This window comes from Canis lupus, chromosome 10, assembly GCF_003254725.2.
Source record: "Canis lupus dingo isolate Sandy chromosome 10, ASM325472v2, whole genome shotgun sequence".
Classification (NCBI taxonomy): domain Eukaryota; kingdom Metazoa; phylum Chordata; class Mammalia; order Carnivora; family Canidae; genus Canis; species Canis lupus.
The window spans coordinates 70,244,014-70,263,855 of record NC_064252.1 but is presented as its reverse complement, the minus strand read 5'-3'; the positions used below and the strand labels follow the sequence as shown (position 1 = coordinate 70,263,855).

General features: G+C 56.9%; 2 protein-coding genes across 5 annotated transcripts; one reads left to right on the top strand and one right to left on the bottom strand.

Annotated features, from left to right (window-relative positions):
• The first annotated feature begins 6,303 nt into the window (after positions 1-6,303).
• TEX261 (testis expressed 261) lies at positions 6,304-11,209 on the top strand. Of its 2 annotated transcripts, none has more exons than XM_025470966.3 (6): positions 6,304-6,464; positions 7,099-7,178; positions 8,158-8,311; positions 9,528-9,595; positions 10,340-10,442; positions 10,584-11,209. In XM_025470966.3, exons 1-6 carry the CDS (start codon positions 6,395-6,397, stop codon positions 10,697-10,699), a joined length of 591 nt encoding a protein of 196 aa, XP_025326751.1. In that variant the 5' UTR covers positions 6,304-6,394; the 3' UTR covers positions 10,700-11,209. The 2 variants fall into 2 exon arrangements, with proteins under 2 accessions (XP_025326751.1, XP_025326760.1); XM_025470975.3 differs by having other exon boundaries at positions 6,311-6,464; positions 10,324-10,442.
• A 2,642-nt stretch (positions 11,210-13,851) lies between these two features.
• On the bottom strand, positions 13,852-19,513 carry ANKRD53 (ankyrin repeat domain 53). 3 transcript variants are annotated; one of them, XM_049115628.1, is made up of 6 exons: positions 19,363-19,513; positions 18,950-19,157; positions 18,415-18,614; positions 17,061-17,279; positions 16,520-16,640; positions 13,852-14,604 (listed from the first exon to the last, which is right to left on the bottom strand). In XM_049115628.1, exons 1-6 carry the CDS (start codon positions 19,425-19,427, stop codon positions 13,894-13,896), a joined length of 1,524 nt encoding a protein of 507 aa, XP_048971585.1. In that variant the 5' UTR covers positions 19,428-19,513; the 3' UTR covers positions 13,852-13,893. The 3 variants fall into 3 exon arrangements, with proteins under 3 accessions (XP_048971585.1, XP_025326748.3, XP_048971586.1); XM_025470963.3 differs by having other exon boundaries at positions 17,061-17,225; XM_049115629.1 differs by lacking the exon at positions 19,363-19,513 and having other exon boundaries at positions 18,868-19,093.
• Positions 19,514-19,842: the final 329 nt, after the last annotated feature.

Here is a 19,842-nt window from a genome sequence, read left to right as displayed (position 1 = left end):
GAAATATCTTAGTCTGATGATAAATTAATCTCTTTCTCTTTTTCCCCCCATTGCCCCCCAGGAGGGGAACTAGTCTGTCAGAGAGAGCAGTCTCTTTTTGTCTGATCAGCAATTCCTGTCACGGGAGACAACTCAGAGCTGCTTGAATAAAGACAGAGAGACATTCCAGCCATGAATCTAATGATCTGTGTTATGCTAAAGCCAGAAGCAAACATGAATGGGTGTCCTGGCTGCTGGGGCTGCCTCCTCTCCTTGGAAGGGAGCTCCCAGCCCTGGCTGGACTTCCATTAGCAGGCTGCTTCCCCACAACCCTGCTCAGGGGCTCTGCTGTGTGCGTGTGTGAGAGAGAGAGAGAGAGACACAGAGACAGAGACAGAGACAGAGACAGCGAGGTCAGCAAGTGTCTCATGTGATGTGTGCAAAGTCCCAGATTGCTACCCTTCCCCCACTTCGTTCCTGTTATTCCCCAACCTCCTCCCCCTCCTCGCCATCCACCCGCACCTCCACCCCCTATGGCCCTCACAGACCCAGTAGCTTAATGCGAGGCAATTAATAGAGTCCTTTGAGGAATTGTCATTAGAAAGCTCTTTAACTCAGCCACTTGAGTTGGGGCCCCAGGCATGTGACAGGGGTGCCAGGAGCACTGGGGCAGCTGCTTGGCCTGTGGGAGGCAGAGGCAGAGCAGAGAAACAAGGTCAGGAGGCCTAGGCTTTGGGGACAAATAGATGATGTGAACATAGTAGTGGTCATTGTTTTTCATTGTCTGTGGTTTGTCTTTTACCAAATTTTGCTCTGGCTAAGCTGCAGCAAAGCCGAGACCAGAGAGGTGAGATGCCCAACAATAACGCTGTGGGCTACACGGATCACGGTAGGAGAAATTTCACTGGGATGTGGGCGCCCTACAGAGGGGTGGTCATGTAGTGACATCAGATGTGTCAGGGTAGAGTGGGGTGGGGCATAGCTGTGCTTCTTTGGGGCCAGGGGAAGTCATCCAAAGAGGCAAGAGCTCCACGGGGGGGGGGGGGGGGGGGGGGCGTGAGGAGAGGATGAAGAGGGAGGAGGGACCTGGGTCTGGGGCCTGCCTCTGTCTCTGACTTCCCCAGATCTCTCACATAACCATCTCTATTTATAGCCAAGCCAGCCGGGGGCAGCAGACAGATGCCACCGATAAGGACTTAGTCTCCCCGAGTTTGTAGTGTGTGTGTGCACGCCCCCTCGCACCCCCCCCAGCTCTCCACCTGCCCTCCCCGCCCACACTGGCCTGGCCTCCCCTGCAAGAGGCCTTCGAGTGGCTTTGGTGTTCTGCAGCGCAGCGGGGCCACCACTACAGTGTAGCAGCACCCCCCACCCCGCCCCAGGAGTTGACCCCTGCACTCCCCAGCCCTCTGCCCTTCCCACTCTGGGGGTGTGCAGGCCCCAGCTGCTGGGACCACAGAACCAGTTAAATTCCTGTCCCTGGCCTCGGGCTTCGTGAAGGTGTAAGTCTGTGAGAGTGTGAGAAGGGCAGTTAGTGCAAATGCAGGCGGGGACCAGAGGTGACCTGAATCCTAGGTGTGTGTTCCTCAGCTCCGTCAGCATAAAGGTGGAAGGAGAAGAGGAAGAGTCAGAGGCTTCCGGGGAGAACCCCTCTCACTACAAAGGCAGGTGGCTTTTCAGAGACCGGGAGAAACCACGTGGCTCTGGAGCCAGACTGCCCAGAATCAACCCAGGCTTTTCCAAGGGCTCAATTTCTTACCTGTGAAGTGGGCCTAATAATGGCTCCGTCTTCTGTGCCAGGTACGAACATTATGAGTTTATACGTACAAATCACATACAACAGCATCTGGCACAGACTCAGAACACTTGAGGGAGAGATCCATATGACAGTGAAAGAGCTAGCTTCTCCTAGAACATCCTCATGACATGTACAGGAATTGGGCCCCACACATGCCAGCATCATGTGGTAACACATGAGTGTGTGAATGAGTAAAAGTCAAAGGATTATGTGTAACGTGGAAATAAGTGTATATACTTACTGTCAGTATGTAAACCAACCAACTTCTGAATCTACAAGCCCTTTCGCTCTTGAGCCCCTTGGATTGAGGGTGGAGAGCCCTCCTACTCGCTCCAACCCTCCTTCCAGGGAGGCTAGGTTTGCTCTCTCCTGCGACAGCCCTGCCTAAGCACGGGTCCCAAAGAGCTTCCCTGAGCCCTGTCCAGCCCTGTTGGGTCAGCTGGAGCAGATGGGAGCCAGTGTCTCTGGCCTGCTTCCCGTTGCTCTCAGGAAACCATGGCTTCTCCTGCATGCTGTGGGAGGAAATGCCAGTGCTCGGCCTTGGTTCCTGGGCCAGCTTTGGCCCTAAGACAGTAGGGAAGTGAAAGTGCCCAGCCCTGCAGCAGTAACCCTGTATCGGGTCATCTCAATGCACTTAACCTTTTTGGCCTTCAAGTTTCTCTTATCTACAGTTCTGGGGGGAATGGGGGAATACTTTCCTATTCTTCTCCCTCCCTGGGAGGACAATGTTTAGGAAAAAAATAAGAACAATTGAGATTTTTCTGTGCCTCTATTCACTGATGCATCTGTGTCTCAAATACAAACTCCTGGGTGACCAGGTCGCAAGATCCAAGATTAGCCAACTTACCTGTAAGGCCCTACACAGTGGCTTTTCTCACAAAGGGATGAGGTAATAACAAGAAATTTGATCCATTCCAGCAAATCCAGCATACTACGACCATTTTAATTTTAAACTTAATTTATGAATGGGTAATATGTTTACATATATTTACATAGTTCAATGTGTTATAAATATAAAAAGGCATACAGTGGAAAGGCTCTCTCTTACTCTTGAACCTCACCCTCACTTCCTAGGAAGCAAACAACGTGACCATTTTATAATGTACCCTTCCGGAGATATTCTATATAAAAAATACCTCTATAAAGAATACCTAGTTCTTTCTCCCCAGCCTTTTACTTTTTTTTTTCAAAAGAGGGATCCTTTGGGGTACATAAAGAACATCCTCATTTTTGTGTGTTTGTTTTTATTCTTTTTAAAAATTAAAGTAGCGTTGGACAGCCCAGGTGGCTCAGCGGTTTAGTGCCACCTTCGGCCCAGGGCGTGATCCTGGAGTACCAGGATGGAGTCCCGCGTCGGGCTCCCTGTGTGGAGCCTGCTTCTCCCTCCCCCTGTGTCTGTGCCTCTCTCTCTCTCTCTCTCTGATGAATAAATTAATAAAATCTTTTTTAAAAAATAAAAATAAAGTAGGGTCGACACAATGCTACATCAGTTTCAGGTGTGCAACACTGTGATTCAGCCAGTCTATATGTTATGCTGTGCTCACCACAAGTGTAGCTGCCATCTCTCACCACACGCTATTACAGTATCATTGACTATATTCCCTGTGCTGTACCTCTTATCCCCACGACTTATTCTGTCTTCATTTGTTTTTGCGGCCCCACTCTATGATGTACCAAAAGGCACTTATCGAGTTTCCTATTAGTCTATTAGTAAACTTTTAGGTTGTTTTCAATGCCTCCCAGGGCTTGCAATGAAAAGGCTTGTAGATAAGCACTCAGTCCTTGAAACTCCCGCTGCTCCTTACACATATTCCTTAGGAATTCTTAAGCTGGCGTTTAGGATCCCTTTGGAGTCAGCAGACATAGAATTCAGGGAGATAAACTCCAGAATCCTGGAAAACTAGAAGGAAAAATATTTTCCATCTTTATGTACCCAAACCTCTAACTGAAGCTGAACATTTCCCTCCATTGTGAGTAGAGGCAACAAACTGATAGTACTTGTTAGCAATATCTGGAACTCTCTCACATGGTTGATGGTATTTTGAAATATTGGGACACCTGGGTGGTTCAGTGGTTGAGCATCTGCCTTTGGCTCAAGGTGTGATCCCGGGATCCTGGGATCCAATGCTGCATGGGGCTCCCGGCAGGGAGCCTGCTTCTCCCCTGCCTGTGTCTCTGCCTCTCTCTGTGTCTCTCATGAATTAAAAAAGAAATATCATTTACACTCATTCATAATTTGCCACTGTAGTAGGAAAGGAAAACGTTTCTCTACTCACAATCCTTCTGACACGAAACCTGTGCGCTTTCCCCCTCACATCAACCAGTTATCCAGCACTCTGTACATCAGTGTGGTGTTCCGTAATTTTATTCCATTTTGATACTAACTACCTGGAGTTAGTGTGAGACTCCCCAGGCTTAAGGGCTCAGTTCCACAAGACTGTCCTCATTTCAGATGCTGTTACGGTCATGGGTCACCAGGGTGCCTATGCTTCCGTCTCACTTGGCTACAAAGTGGGAGGTTCCCAAGGTTGGAGGCTCCTCAGGTTGGATAATTTGCTAGATAAAACTTGGAAATAACTCAAAAAGAATTGGCTGACAAAACTTGGAAATACTTACACTTATCAGTTTATTACAAAGGATATCATAAAGGTGCAGTTTTAAAGGCACAGAAGGGAGGGGTCTGGAAGCGCCTCGAGCTCAGGAGCTTCTGTCCCAGTGGAGCTGGGGTGTGCCACCCTCCAAGCATGTGGATGCATTCCCAACCTCTGAACCCTAGAGTTTATGGATTTCTATGGAGATTTCATCACAAGGTCATGATTGATTATTAACTCAATCTCCAGTCCCTCTCCCTTCTGTGGAGGATGGAGGATGGGACTGAAATTTCCCGGGGTTGGTCTCTCTGGTGACCAGCCCCCATCCTGATCCATCCAGGATCCCATCCACAGTCCCCTCGTCAGATCAAAGATGCTCCTCTCACCCTGGAAATTCCAAGGGATGTAGGAGCCCTGCGTAAGAGGCTCCCATCACCTCTACTACTCAGGAAATTACAAGGTTTTGCCTGTCAGGAATAGGAGCAGAGGCCAAACATATAGATTTCTCATTACATCACTGAAAGTTAGTAGATTTTCCATTAGATCTGGTTAGGCTATGCGTTAATAAAGAAACGTATTGCTGTATCACACATTTGGCTTTCTAAAAAGTATTTTGATATCTGTATTTCAGCCTCATTTCTTTGTCGTATTCTTATGTATTTTTTTATTGTGGTAAATATACATAATACATAAATATATATATTTATATATATATTATAAAATTGACCGCTTTATCCGCTTTAAGTGTGCAGTTCAGTAGCGCTATTCGCAGCGCTGGGCAGTGATCACCACCGTCCATCTCCGGAGCTCATCTTCCCTCACTGGGACTCTGATGCCATGAAAAGAGTAACCCCCACGACTCTGCTCCCCTCCTGTGGCTCACGACTTCCCGTTGAGGAGTTTGGGGGCTCTAGATGCCCCAGACAAGCGAAGTCCGACAATGTCTGCCCTTTTGTGTCCGGCCTGTCTCACTTACCACGTCGTGAATGTGCATCCTGATGTGACGTGCGCCGTAATTTCGTGCGTTTTTAAGGTTGGATAATACCGCGTTGTGTGTATGAACGCATTTCGCTCACCCGGCCACCCGTCGCTCTCGGTTCCCCGGCTGCACCCGGCTGGAGCCGATGCGCCTGCGGTGACTCTCCGTTCCACCTTGAGGATCGTGTGTCCACTTCCACGCGTGTAACGATGGTCCCGGGGGAGCGGCGAGCGGCCCGTAGGCGCCCCTACTGCGCACGCGGGCGCGGCCCCTGGAAGGGCTCCCCGCGCGGGTCCCGCCCTCCCGCCCCCGCGGCCGCAGCCGCTGCCCGGGCGCTCCTGGGTCGGGGCGCCCCCGCCCTAAGACGACTGACCGCGGGCCGGGTCGGCAGAGCGCGGCGCAGCCCCCAGCCCCGGAGCCGCCCGCCCTAGGCGCGCAGCCGTGTCGGGGCGGGTCTCGGGGGCGCCGCGCACCCCTCCCGCGGGCGCAGCAGCGCCCAGGCCGTGCACCCAAGCGGCCCCCGTCCGCGCCCCCGGGGACCGTCCGCCTCCTCCCGTGGGCGCAGGCGGGGCGGGTCCTCCGGGCGCGTCCTCCCGTGGGCGCACCTGGCGGCGGGTCCTCCGGGCACGTCCTCGCGTGGGCGCAGGCGGGGCGGGTCCTCCCGTGGGCGCACCTGGCGGCGGGTCCTCCGGGCACGTCCTCGCGTGGGCGCAGGCGGGGCGGGTCCTCCGGGCACGTCCTCGCGTGGGCGCAGGCGGGGCGGGTCCTCCCGTGGGCGCACCTGGCGGCGGGTCCTCCGGGCACGTCCTCGCGTGGGCGCAGGCGGGGCGGGTCCTCCCGTGGGCGCACCTGGCGGCGGGTCCTCCGGGCCTGCGGGCGGCGCTCGTCGGGCTCGGGCCCGGGCGGGGCTGCAGCCGGGCCCCTCTCGGCGGCGCACGGCGGTCCGGGCGGCGCGGCGCGGGGCGGGGCGGGGACGCGGCGGCGGCGGCTCCGAGTCGGCGGGGCCGGGGCGCGCAGGCCGGTCCCGGCGGCGGGGCGGGCGGGGGCGCCATGTGGTTCATGTACGTGCTGAGCTGGCTGTCGCTCTTCATCCAGGTGGCCTTCATCACGCTGGCCGTCGGTGAGAGCGCGCGGCCCGGGGCGGGGGCCGGCACCTGGCGGGCGGGGGGTCGCGCCGGGGGGCGCCGGAGCCGCCGAGGGCCTCCCGCGGGTGCCCGCCCCGCCCGCCGCGCCCTGCCCTGCCCTGCCCTGCCCTCCGGGTCCTGCCCGCCGCGCCCTGCCCTCCGCGCCCTGCCCCGCGGGAGCTCGGGGCCTGCCGGGGTCACGGCGGCGACTCGGGTGCCCCGCCCGACCCCGCGCGCCGCCAACCGCCGCCGGGTCCCTGCCCTCCCTCCCGGCCACCGCCCGCTCAGGTCTCCGCTGAGCCCCCCGCTCCTCCGGGCCGGGCGGAGCCTCGGCCACCCGGGGTCCCCGCCCCCCGCCCCCCGCCCCGGGGCCAGGGAGGGGCCGCGTCCGCCGCAGCCCTGGCCCGCTCCCAGCCGCCCTCGGCCCCTCCCCGGGTGCCGGGGACCCGAGAGCGCCCGTCCCGTCGCTGCCCTGACCCAGCTCTGCTCCCCAGGCGGGGGGACGCCACGTGGGATGAGCGGGTCGCGCCCGGGGAGGGCGGTCACGGGGGCGGCGGGGCGCGCGGCAGGGGGAGGGGGAGGGGGAGGGCGGCCCCCCAGCGCCTCCCGCTCGCCTCTCCCCACCCTCAGCGGCCGGACTCTACTACCTGGCGGAGCTGATAGAGGAGTACACGGTGGCCACCAGCAGGATCATAAAGTACATGATCTGGGTAAGCGGCGGCCCCAGGGCCCCCCACGGCCCCCCAGGGCCCCCGTAGTTGCCTGCCTCGGGGGAGGCGGATGGGAGACCTGTGGCCCCGCTGCGGCTTCCCCAGGGGCAGGGCTGCCCGCAGACCCGGCCTCGGCTCCTTAGGCTGCTGTGCACCTGCTGAGCGCTGAGCCCACGCTCGTGTTGGCGGGACCGTGGCTGGGCCTTTGCGTGCTCTTGTCCACGGCCTCTGGCCCTCGCTCCGCGCGGAGCATTTACGAACCTGAGGACGGTCCTGAGTAGCTGGGTGAGAGTACTCGCTGCCCCGGGCGCCTCGTGCCCTGGCCTCGGCTCATGGGAGGCTTCTGTTCCTGAAGACGCAGCCCTTGTCCCCGATGTCGAAGCTGCTAGATCCCTGCCAGCTGCAGGGAGAGGTGGCGATGAGACCATCTGGATGGGAGAAGTCCAGTGCCTCTCAGGTCCCTGGTGTCAGCAGCCACTGGGCCCGGCTTGGGGTACAGGCATATAGTGGCCACAGGACCAGAGCTCTCAGCTCCAGGTTCAGAGGCCTGGGCTGTGGGTTTCGCTAGAGCAGTTAGATCTTCGTTCTGCCGACTGCGGTTTGTTAAGCGCCGACAGCTCTCAGTCCTTCAGAACAGTGTTTGTTCAAGGTACACGTGTCCTTATTGGGTTGTGCCACCAGTGCAGTGGGTCACGATTAGCGTTCTCAAAAAACACAGAATAGAAAAGAGTAGAATTGAAATTTGAACTTGGGTCTGTAAAATGCCTCGTGGGTTGCTGTCAAAAGTTTCTGAGCATTGAAAGATGTTGCTCGCCCTGTGGGAGTGGAGAGACAAGTTGGGGAGGTGAGATCTGGTGACTGTGAAACACGGAGAGACTGAGGCATGACCCCAGTGTTGCCCGGAGTGGGCTGGGGTGTAGCGAGACCAAGAAGGCTGCCCTGGAAGAGGCTTCCTGTACTGTACCTCTGGTTGTTTCAGTTCTCCACAGCTGTGCTGATTGGCCTCTACGTTTTTGAGCGCTTCCCCACCTTCATGATTGGCGTGGGCCTCTTCACCAACCTCGTCTACTTTGGCCTCCTCCAGACCTTCCCTTTCATCATGCTGACCTCGCCTAACTTCATCCTTTCGTGTGGTGAGAGGGGGCACACGTAGGGAGGCAGCTGGAGTGCGTGCGTGTGCCCAGCTAGTCCGGGGCACTGTGGGGATACACAGAAAAGAGGCAAACCAGTAAGGTCCTCCAGGAGGCCAGGCTGATTGGAAATATGGCGCTCTCACACTTGAGGGGCCTAGAGTCTACCTTGGCTCTGGTGACTGGTATTTGGGGCGACGGGGTGGTGGGGTTGGAATACCCAGACAGGGAGGGCTTTCCCAGGGAGGTGAGTTTGAGAAGGGAGAAAAAGTGGGAGTTCAGACCCCTTCTGCATCTTACCAGGGGGTGAACCCCCGCCACCCCACCCCACAGTAGCAGGCCCTCCTGGCTTCCCTTTGTCATCCCCCAGCCTACTCTTTAAATGCATGAGAGAGTTTTCCTGAAGATCTGTGGGCATCTTCCAGTTTCCCCTAGTGCTAGGAAGGAGAAACAAGACGTGGCATCGGGCTTGGAGGTGGATGTGCGGCTGCTTTGTTGTGGTGCCTGCCCCTCACCTCACTGTGGGAATAGGCAGGGATGCCCGAGTCTGAGCAGCCCAGCCCCAGGATCTGCAAGTTGTCTCTCTCCATAAATGTGGCTGCGCTGTAAGGAGGTGGGCGTCAGTCCGGAGACACCAGTTCAGACTGGTGAGGAGCCCTACCCTGGGGCAGCATGAGGAAGGACCTTCTCACCCAGAATTTGGAGGAATCCTAAAACTGCACCCCAAAGCATCTAGCAAACTGCGCCTTTTTATTCCTGAGGAGTGGGAGCCTCTTTATTTGAGGCCCTCTCCCAGCTGCCCCGTGCAGAGTGGACTCTCTTGGGAGTACGTCATCTGCACACCCATGACTTCTGTACCCACTGCCCATGGGAGGGCACCCTCAGGACTCACATCCACTTAAAAGTAGGTTAATTGTCACAATCCTTTGGGTTACATAACAAGGCTCATTGTGATACCACTCAGAGTTTTCTTACCTGCCTTCTAATTTTGCTCACAAATGCCTTCTGCGGAGGGCAGGGAGGAGCCAATCCTCCATTTGCACAGATGGAGAACTGAATTCTGGAGGGTAGTGTACATGGCTCGTAGCCATCCTGTCAGTTGGGTGTGAAATCAGGACCAAGACTCGGGGCTCCCAACTCCCAGGGGCCTCCTGAAGGTTAAAAGTCCAGCTTTATGTCATTCCCCCCCAAACTGACTGACTCTTCATTCCCTCAACAGGGCTAGTGGTGGTGAATCATTACCTAGCATTTCAGTTTTTTGCAGAGGAATATTATCCTTTCTCAGAGGTAAGAAGCGTTCGGTATGTCAAACTCAGCAAGGACGGAGGACGTCAGGGGGACTCGCATGATTTGCTTTGTGAGCTTAGCTGGGATCTGAAATAGTCTATTCAGTGGTAGCACATTTAGAGAAGATAGAGGAGTTTAGAAAGCAGTGTGGGTAAGGAGCAGAGGTCTCCTTGTCCGCGGTGGGGAGGACACTGCCCTCCCCCAGGGAGTCCTTCCGCTGTCCCAGGACCCCAGCCTAACACCCTGAGGTCAGGACAGGGCACTGGGGTGGCCTCGTCTGACGCAGACCTCACGGGGCTGGGCAGGTTGCAGCCCTGAAGCCCCAGCTCCTCCCAGCAGCCTGCCAAGCCTTTTTCCTCTCAGGGGCTCTTCACACCCTGCTGCTTCAGGCCCCCCCCCCCCCCCCCCCCCCCCCCGGAAAGAACAAGGTCACTTTTGGGAGGAATATGGGTCGCTCCTAGTTTTGCCCTCCATCAACTTCCTGTAGTTCAGATGAGTTCTTGTCCTAGTGAACGGGATTTGGGGATGGTGCTCACACTGGGTCACCCTCAGTCTCCACCTTTCCCCACTGAGCAGTCTCCATGTCTGAGGTTGCCCTGTCTCTGCCTCCGGGGGCCTCCTTCAGAGATGAGGTGTGGGGCCGTCTGTGCATCCTCCACCACGTCTGTAAGCTACAGGACCACCACGTGGGGCCCACCCTCAGCACCTCCGGGGCACTCTCTTCTCAGTGTCTCTTGTTGCCAGGTCCTGGCCTATTTCACTTTCTGTCTGTGGATCATCCCGTTTGCGTTCTTTGTGTCACTGTCGGCAGGGGAAAACGTCCTGCCCTCCACCATGCAGCCAGGAGGTGAGAAGGCGTGGTCGGGGTCCCAGGTGGGGTGACATCGGCAAGGCCTGGGCCCTGTGAGGGACACGCCTGGGCTCCGGGTGAGTGAGCCGTGTTCACAGCCAGATGCGCATGCTCATCTCCCTGCCTGTGTCTCCACAGATGACGTGGTCTCCAATTACTTCACCAAAGGCAAGCGGGGCAAACGCTTAGGGATCCTGGTTGTCTTCTCCTTCATCAAAGAGGCCATTCTTCCCAGTCGTCAGAAGATATACTGAACCCCTTGGGGAGGGCATGTGGAGCCCCACAGGAGAGTCGGGCCCTGGGCCTGTGCGCTGGGCGGGGCCGTGAGCCTGGAAGGCATCTGCCCCGAGCCCCAGCCCTTGCTCCCTTGACTCTCTGAAGCTCTCGTCCCCGCCTTCCTCGAAGGGCTCAGCTTGGCTCAGATCTGACGCTGCTAGAGGCTGTGACCCCACAGGACCCCGGGAGGATGCCAGAGCCTGCCTGGCCAGGAGGCCGGGGTCCACCTGGTTATGTGGAAGCTGAGCTCCCTAGGGCCCTCCTGCCCACCTCCGCGGTGGGCCGGGAGGTTGTGGCCCAGCCGGGGCAGGCAGGGCAGGGGCCGTGAAGCTGGAGAGCAGACAGGGCTGTTTCCTGGGCAGACGGCCGTGGGGAGGGGCCGTGGCTTGGCACTTCCAAGAGAAAGAGTTTTCGCTGTTGAACTGTGATTTCTGTCCTAGTGCTGACTGCCATTGAATAAAGATTCTAGGTGGCACTGTTTGCCTTAATACCTGAGAGTTCATCTCCCTGTCTTCCCGTTGACCTTCTGCCCTGGACTAGACTGGCTCTTCGGCTCCAGGGGCCCCTGTTCTGGGTTTGAGTCTTGCCCTCCCGGAGGGACCACTCACGGCCCTTCATGGGGAGCGGACAGAGCTCAAGGGCTGAGCGGTGTCAGGGGAGTTAGGGGCGGGGGCAGCCTTTCTTGTGCCCTTCCCTTTCCTTCCATCTTTTCTTTCCCCAAGGCTCCCTGGCGGTGACACTGGGGGCAGAGAGGTACAGCTTGGGACTGGGTTGGCTTTTCAGAGCATCTGCTGTGGCCTATTTGTAAGCCCTCCCCTGGGGAAAAGGAGTGCTTTCTGGCTGAATTCTGTCTTGGGCCCGAGGAGAAACAAAACAGAAATCAGCTTCCAGGCAGCCTGGGTTACAGCCTCATCGAGGGGAGAAAGGGTTCGTCCTTCGTCCCTCTGAGCACACAGAGGGCTGGCCCTACCTTTTGTGTGCTCTTGGCTCCTGGGGAGCTGCCCTCGGGCCAGATTCTGGCACAGACCAGCACTTGCTGACTTTGCACCCCAACTACAGTGCCTTGCAAGTACCCAGCAGTACACACTGGGGCAAAGCCCCCGTGAGAGCCGGTCTTAGCCACGTCCTGTACCTCCGAGTGGGGCTGGCAGGGGTGCAGATGGCCAGTGTGCGTGGGGTGCATTTAGGCTGGGGGAGGCCCCAGTGCTTGAAACTCTCTATATTCCTGCCCCAAGTCCCACCGCAGCCCTTCACCTCCTTGACTGGCGTGTTTCCTGTTCTCTTAAAAATACCAGCCTTTCCCTTTCCCTGAGAGGAGTAGCTCGTTGTGGTTTTTTTCTTGGTGGGAATGAGATGCCCAGGCCTCCTTATCCCGTGTCGACAGGGGAAGACAAGGTAGAGGACGCCGGAGGCCGACGTCCTCCTCACTGCTGGGTCAGCAGCTGGCCCTGCTCTCCCTTGCTGTCTACTTTGTTCCTCACCCCGAAGCTAGGTCTTCCCTCCTAGGGGTTGCCAGGGGCCTCCTCGTGCTAAATCCAGCGGACCCTTTCCTATCTGCTGCTGGACCTCTGCAGCATCTAACAGGGCTCATCACCCCCAGCTTCTGGAATTGTGCTTTCCTGGCGCTCCTGTGGCTGGCCTTCCTCCTACCTCTGCTCTTCCCTTCAGTTTCCTGTGAAGCAGGCTTCCCCATTTGCCCCATGCACAGTGGGGTTTCTCAGGGTTCTGCTGTGGGCTCCCTGGAGGAGCCCATCCATGCTGATGGCTTCAGGGACTCACTCTTTGCAGCGGAATTGAGTTCACCTCCAGCCCCAGCATCCCTCCTGATCTTCTGAACCATAGTTCTGCTGCCTTTGGATGCACAGACAGCTCCCGTGGCCCAGAGGACACTTGTTGCTGTCCTCTGCAAACCTGCCTCTTTTGGGTACCTGCCGTGGCCCCAAGACCCTTTGGGAGCCAGACCAGAAACCTGCTTTCTAGCCCTGCTTTCTCTTTCTGCCCCTCCCCCGGCCATCCGATCTCTCAAAACCGTTAAGTTTACCTTCCTAACATCTCTTGATTCAAGCCACACCCACTAGTCATCAATTTACACCTGGATTATTGTGACAGCCTCCTTCTCCTCTGTTCCACAGCCAGAGTTGTCTAAAATGTATAGTTGATCAAGTCACTTCCTGGCCTACAACCTTCCATGGCTCCCTACTGCCCGCAGGATAAAGTCCAGACCCCTTAGCATGGCTTGCAAGACTTGTGATGTCTGGTTCCCGCTCACCTCTCTGGCCTCATCACTTGCCACCTTGCACCCCATGTCCCAGCCTCCTGTATTCCACGATGCCACTTTGATTCCCCTTTCTTCCGCTCACCTTGGGACCTTCTCTGTCACTTCTCTACTTAAAATTTCACTTCCTCTGAGCTCTGTCCCCTCTCCCTGCAGCACACCACACAGATCGCTCTAGGCTTACTTACCTGCTTCCTGGTCTATCTCCCCACTAGACTGTACGCTCCTTGAGGGCAGGGACTGTCCTTCAGTTTTTGTATCAACAATGCCTGGCTTGGTGCCTGGTACATAGAAAGCACTCAATAAATGTTTGTTTAATGAATGATTTGTAGTGGTGCGTGCCGGGGAAAGCAGGGGATCCAGGGTAGCTTCCTGGAGGAAGTGCAAGTGCGTTTTTAGTCTCAGATTGGAGCCACAGGTCCTCCCTCCCTGCCCCCAAGATGTGCTGCTTGTGCCTCCCTCAACGACAGAAACCTCAAAGGACTTAATCTGAACAAGAGGCAGAATTTTCCAGGGGTCCCTCATCCTGGAAGGCTTGTGCCCAGTGGTCCAGGGGTCCCTCATCCTGGAAGGCTTGTGCCCGGTGGGCTGGGGGGAGGAGAGGTGGGGACACCAAAGTGTCACTTTTACAATGCCTGGACCCAGGATAGAGACTGATGCCCACTGTCAGGCCTCTACCCTAACTTAAACCTGGGGAGCCCAATAAATGTCTTTGTGGAGAAGGGAGACCTGGGATCTAGGCTTTTGTTAAGAGAGAAGGGGCTCTGATCTTGGAGCTTGGGAGTGAGAAGTGGAAAGCCTGTGAGAACTTCTCTCCCGCTCGTCCATTCACAACACGAATCACCACACCTCAGCTGTCTTTGGGCTGCCCCAGGTTGAGAGCCTACCAAAGTAAGTTTATGGGGGGCTTTTGAGGGAGGGCAGAGTGGGGAGCCCTTGATGGGCTCGCAGAGCTGCCAGGAAGGCTTCATCAAATGTTTCGCGCAGGTTCATGGCCAGAGTGTCAGTCCAGAAGTTGTCACCCAAGTGCTGCTTCTGGGGCACGTCCCTCATGCTGACGGAGTGAAAGCCCTGGGGCGCTCTCATCCTGTACGGCCGCGCTGAAGGGTACAGCTCTTGCACCATCACCTCGAAGGGCAGCTGGGGCACAGGTGCCACCCGGCTGCCAGCCACCGTGCACAGTTGTGCCCCACCGTGCTCATCAGGCCTCACCTCGAGGAAGCTGCGGAAGTCGTGATCCGGGCTGGGGTCTGGGTGCACGCCCAGGCGGATGCCCTGTGGGTAGCCAATCTGGGCGGTGGGTGATCTGGCTGGGTTGTTGCTCACATTCCACGACTTGGGCCGCCTGACCGTGGGCTTCGTGTACGTGGGTGTGGGTGTCCCCACGGGCTGCAGCTGTAGCGCTGGTGTCTGCCTCAGGCGTGCCTCAGGGGAGGGGTAGAAGCTCTTGGGGGGCCCCTTGTGCTTGGGGGTCTTGGACACGGTGATCGCCTCGGGTGGGGCACCAGGCCCTGGCTTGGCATTGCGGATCAGGGACTGGCCTCGGAGCAGCTGCTTGCAACGGAGCCACTCCTTGAAATCGGCTTCTCTCAGAATTTGGTGCTCTTTCTGCAACATCAGAGGGTGCAAGACAGTCATGGGCGGCTGCCCCTCCTCCCTGCTCCTGTGGAAGGGGGCTCTGTGGCTGTAGCCCTTGGAAACCTCAGGTGTCACTGGCCAGATGCAGTCTTGCCCCTGAAGGCCTCAGTCCGATGAGAGAAAACTCCCGCCTTATGGGAGCCGTCATTCTGACAGGGAGATAACTGTTGCCTGAAGGGAGCCCTTGGGCTGGTGCGGCAGATAGAACCTCTCCCATCGGGGAGACCTCCAACCTGATACGACCTCCACCCTATGGAAAACCTCAAGTCTCATGGGGAAGACAAGCCTCCACCCCAAAGAAGTCCCCGTTCGGATAGTGGAGATCTGCCCTTCCCTGAGAGAATCTCTGGTTTGATGGGGGAGGAGAGACAAATCCTTGACTCTGGAAGAAGCAAGCAGAAAGGTTTGAAAGGCCTGGAACCGGAGGAGACCAGTCTGGGTAGGCTTCTGGAAGTGGGGCACCATGTATGTTCAGGGATACAGCTGGCCGACTCTCTGGGCTGGGTGGTCATGACTCCATCTACCTGTTTTGCCTCCACTAGAATTGAACCTTCAGCTTGTCACAGAACTGCCCCTTTTCCACCCCCTTATTTCAGTGCCTTGCTCCCCAGACTGTCGCTAAGCCATCAGGTGGTATGGAGATTGACCCAGCTCGGGAGGTAGGCTCTGATTAGGCTAAGCCCATCATAATACTTCCATCAGCCTTGCCCCAGACCCAGGTCAGTCAGTACGTGGCTTTTTTAGCTCTAGGGATTGGGACAAGAATGGACATACGATCCAATTGAGGCCAATGAGATAAGGGGAGATCTGCAAGGGGCTTCTGGGAAAGTTCAGAGCCACGGGAATGGATGAGCTTTGCCTCCTCTGGATGCAAGGGACTCTGAGGACTGGGTGACATAATATAGGAGGGTGGGGCTGAGAAAACTGGAGAGAAACACAGCTGGAACCAAGCTGGAGTACTGGATTTTGCCAGCCCTGAAGCCCTCCCCACTTCTGGATCCACGTAGGATTCCCAGCATCTTTTCTCTGGGGTTTCTGGCTCTTGCATCCTATATAATTATACCTGCTTAAAATCCTTTAGGCATGCCCCCATACATCCCCAGCACAGGTCCATCAGAGGTGTGAGCCCCTGCCAAATCTGTCCATCTCCCATCTCCAACTCACGTCTATTCCCCTAGCTGTACTGACTTTGTCCTCTGCAGATACCACGCCCTCGTGCACCTCGATGCCTCCACAGGGCTGTCTGGTCCTTGTGCCTGGTCAGCCATTCCCTTCTTCATATGGCCCTTCCTCCTCTGTGGGAATATAACCAATCTCCCATTCTAGACCCTAAGCTCCTTGAGTGAGGGGACTACATCTCATTTGTCTCTGGAGCCTCAGGGTCCAGCAGGTGCCTAGCAGACCGTAAGTGCTCTGTGTCTGTTGGAAAGGATGGATTTTTTAAAAAGACTTTATTTTTAAGTAATCTCTACATCCAACATGGGGCTTGAACTCCCAACCTTGATCAAGAGTCACCTGCTCCACCGATTGAGCCAGCCAAATGCCCCAAAGGTTGGATCTGTTTAACCAGTGTGAGTCCCAATGTAGGGAGGGCATGAGTCTCACCAGCGATTTTCCTCCTAATCCAGAAGGAGGCAACGCACTAGGAGGGGTGCCATAGTTCTTGCTTACTTAAGCTGCTTTTGCTTTCTAATACAAAACAAGGTTTTTGACCTAAAGGAGTGGCTTTTAAGGGTGGAGTTTCAGAACATGGAGAGAAGGAGGCTTTTTCTGGATGGGACTGCTACCAGCCACTCTTCTATCTGCACTTGAGTCATGGCCTCTGGTGCTCAGCTGCTTGGATAGCAGTGGCTGCCCAGTGCCCCTTCCCAGCGCCCCCCCTTACCTGATATTCAGTCAGGTAGTCCTGTTCCATGAAGATCAGCTGGTCCTTGAGCCTCTTCAGTTTCTTCGTCTCACAAGCAAAGTCCTTCTTGTCCCGTCTCCACATCGCATCCTTCAAGAACCTGTTGCCAGGGTGGGGGTATGTCATCCCCCAGTGACAACCTGGGCTAGGAAGACTGGCTGCTGCTGAGAGCCTGGATGAGGGTGGGAGGAGCCACCAGAGACACCATTTCCCACTGTCCAAGGCCCCTCTAACTACTATCCTGTGAGGTGAGAAAGGAACGTGTCTGACAGTGGGATCACCACCACCCTGCTGGGGATCCAAGGCCTCGGGGCAAGGAACGGTAGGGCTAAACCCAAAGGAGTGAGGCCCTGTGGAAAGTCTTGGGAATAATATCCTGGGCAGGGGTCTCCTCTGCACACTTATCGCCCAGCCCAGCCCAGCCCCTCCTGGTAGAGGCTCAGCCTTAGGTGAGGGCCCCAGGGGAAGGGCTAAGAAGAGGGAAGGGGTGGCAGGCTGTGGGTGGTTCTCACACCCTCACCGGGCACAGTCGCGGTGGTTCCATATTTTGCAGTAGTCGATGGGCTTGCAGCCCGTGGCATCTCGGGCATGGACATCGGCACCATTTTGCACCAGCACCTTCACACAGCTCAGCAGGCCTTGGAAGGCTGCCATGTGGAGGGGAGTAGAGCCATTGCATGTCTGACTGTAGAGGGCCACACCAGCCGGGAAGAGGAAAGGAAGGACAAAGGCCATGTGCCTATCAAAGAGGTGGGCAAACCGGCTTCCAGGCCTGCTGTGCCACCGGCCCACTGGGTGACGCATGTCCCTTCTCTCTGAGCTTCAATCTCCTCAACTGTAGGACGGCCTGGACTAAATGAATGGTGGAAGCCTGGTTATATGGATACGCAACAGTTCAGATCTGCCGGGTTGGCTAGAGCTCAGAGGGCACTAAACCTTACTCTTGCTCTCCTGCCCCCCCTCCCCTGCCTGGCCATGTGTAAGCCATGGCTCACAAAGCCTGTGTGACCTGGGCCCTGCTGCATCCTCCTCACCCTCATCTTCTGACCTTGCCCCACTCTTTCCCAATGTATGATCTTAGCATGTGTTGTTCCCTCTGCCTGGGACTCTTTTCCCTGGTTTCTTGCATGGCTGGCTTGCTCAGTTTTCAGGCTGCAATTTAAATGTCCCTTCCTTAGAGGAGACTTCCCCTTCCAAAATAGATCCTCTACCCTATCACTTTTACTCATCACCTCATTACCCTGTTATTTCCTGTGTCACTGCTTACTACAGTGTCATTTTGTTCACTTATTAGTTTGCTACTTCACTGTCTGCTCCTGCACCAGGATATCAGCTTCATGAGGGCAGGGTCCTCAACTCAGGCGTGGCGCTGAGCACATAGGGCAAGTGCAGTCTCCCCTATGCCATCCGTGCACTTTCCATGCGTTTCCTCAGTTATCACAATAGTCTCATGTCATCTTCCCACATTTCAGTTGAAGACCCTCAGGAAAGAGTACCCAAACTTTGCTGCAAATTAGAAACACCTTAGGGATCTTTTAGGCCTTCCAAAGCCCAGACCGCACCCCCGTACCAATTTCGACCTTTGATTGGATCACAGGCACTGGTACTTCGGTATTTCTGAAGCTCTAAGGGGACTCCAGTGTACTGAGGCTAAGGGTTAAGTGACTTGCCTAAGGTCTTGCTATTTGCTAGCAGATGCAAAGCTGGGATGTGAACGATGTCTGTCCTCTCCTCACCTCCTTACTACACCACGTGGGCTCGCTGTGTTATGTGGGGCCCAGTCCTTGTCACCCCACAGCCCTCTGCCTGTCCTGGAAGTGGGGTCTCTATCTGCCTAGGCTCCAAAACACTTTTTGGACACAGGCTGGACTCACGTGTTGAGGGCCGCCCCTTGCTTAAGCAGATAGTGAATGCAGGGGAGGGTCATGGTCTTGTTGTCCCCGTGGATGACCAGGTGCAGGGGTGTCTGGCCATTGTTGGTGGGCAGGTCCACAGGAAAATTGTACTCCTCTACCAAGACCTGCAGGCACGCAAGCTTGCCACTCTGGGCTGCAAAGTGGATGGCAGTGAAGCCCTGTGGGGGCCAGAGGAGGGGAGGAGGAGACTGAGCAGGATTGGGGCCCCTGGGGTCCACAACCAAACCTACAGAGCAATTTCTTAGGGTTCCTGTCCCTCTTTCCTGTACCCCAAGAGTCGCTCACACTCCTTTCCCACTCTCACATGTGCTCACCCTTGCTGGCTGCCCCTCAGTGGCCCTCCTACAGGAGCAAGGCAAATTAGGACTATCTAAAGGAGAAAGACTATCTATGGATGCTGCACAGGCACACCTTGGCCAGGGAACCACTATGTGAGGAACTTTCTGTGGATGCAGAGGACTTCAGTGCTTGCCCCCAAGCACCTAGGCCTTGCCTTGTCATCGGCTGGAATTTCCTTACGGTCCCGACTCAGACAGAAGTGCAACCATTCCAGGTTGCCCAGTGCAGCGGCAAACAACTCATAGTAGCCCCCAATGGCACTCTGGACCCATGCGTCGTCCGGGCGAGTGAGGGCGCAAGAGTGGAGGGCGGGGAGTGGGGAGGCAGGCAGGCAAGCAGCGTTGGAGTCTGGGCGGCCCACCCTGCAAAGGGGCTTGCGTGAGCGTGAGGGCTGGCATGGAGCCCCAGGGCAGCTCTGGGGGCCAGGTCAGGGCTCCCTGGTCCACAGGGCAACGAGGGAGCCGGGCACCCGGGCACCCAGCCCAGTTCTCCGGGCTCCTCGCGCGCCCAAGGGCCCCTACCCACTCCAGGGAGGCCCCGCAGCCCGGCCACCTCATCCCGGCCCACCTGGGCTGCTTGGACGCTGAGTCACTCAGGAGGACTCTGGAGGAGACCTTCTCCGCTGGCTGCATGGCCACGCTTGTGTGTGTGTGGGGGGCTGCTCCCCACCCTCCCCACGCCCCGCCCCCGCCCCGCCCGGGGAACTCAGTGGGCAGGCCTGGGCCTGCGCTGCTACCTGGGGGAGTAACCATGACTGCCCCTTGTGGAGGGGCGGAGGGGGGAGGGGAGGTAGGGAGAGGGGGAGGGGAGGTAGGGAGAGGGGGAGGGGAGGGGGAGGGGGGAGGAGGGGGAGGGGGGAGGAGGGGGAGGGAGGGGCAGGGAGGAGGGGCAGGGGGAAGAGGAGGAAGAGGGAGGAGGGGGAGGGAGAGGGAGGGAGGGGGAAGGGGGAGGAGGGAGAGAGAGGGAGGGAGGAGGGGGAGGAGGGGCAGGGAGGAGGGGCAAGGGGGAGGGGCAGGGGAGGAGGGGGAGGCAGGGGAGGAGGGGGAG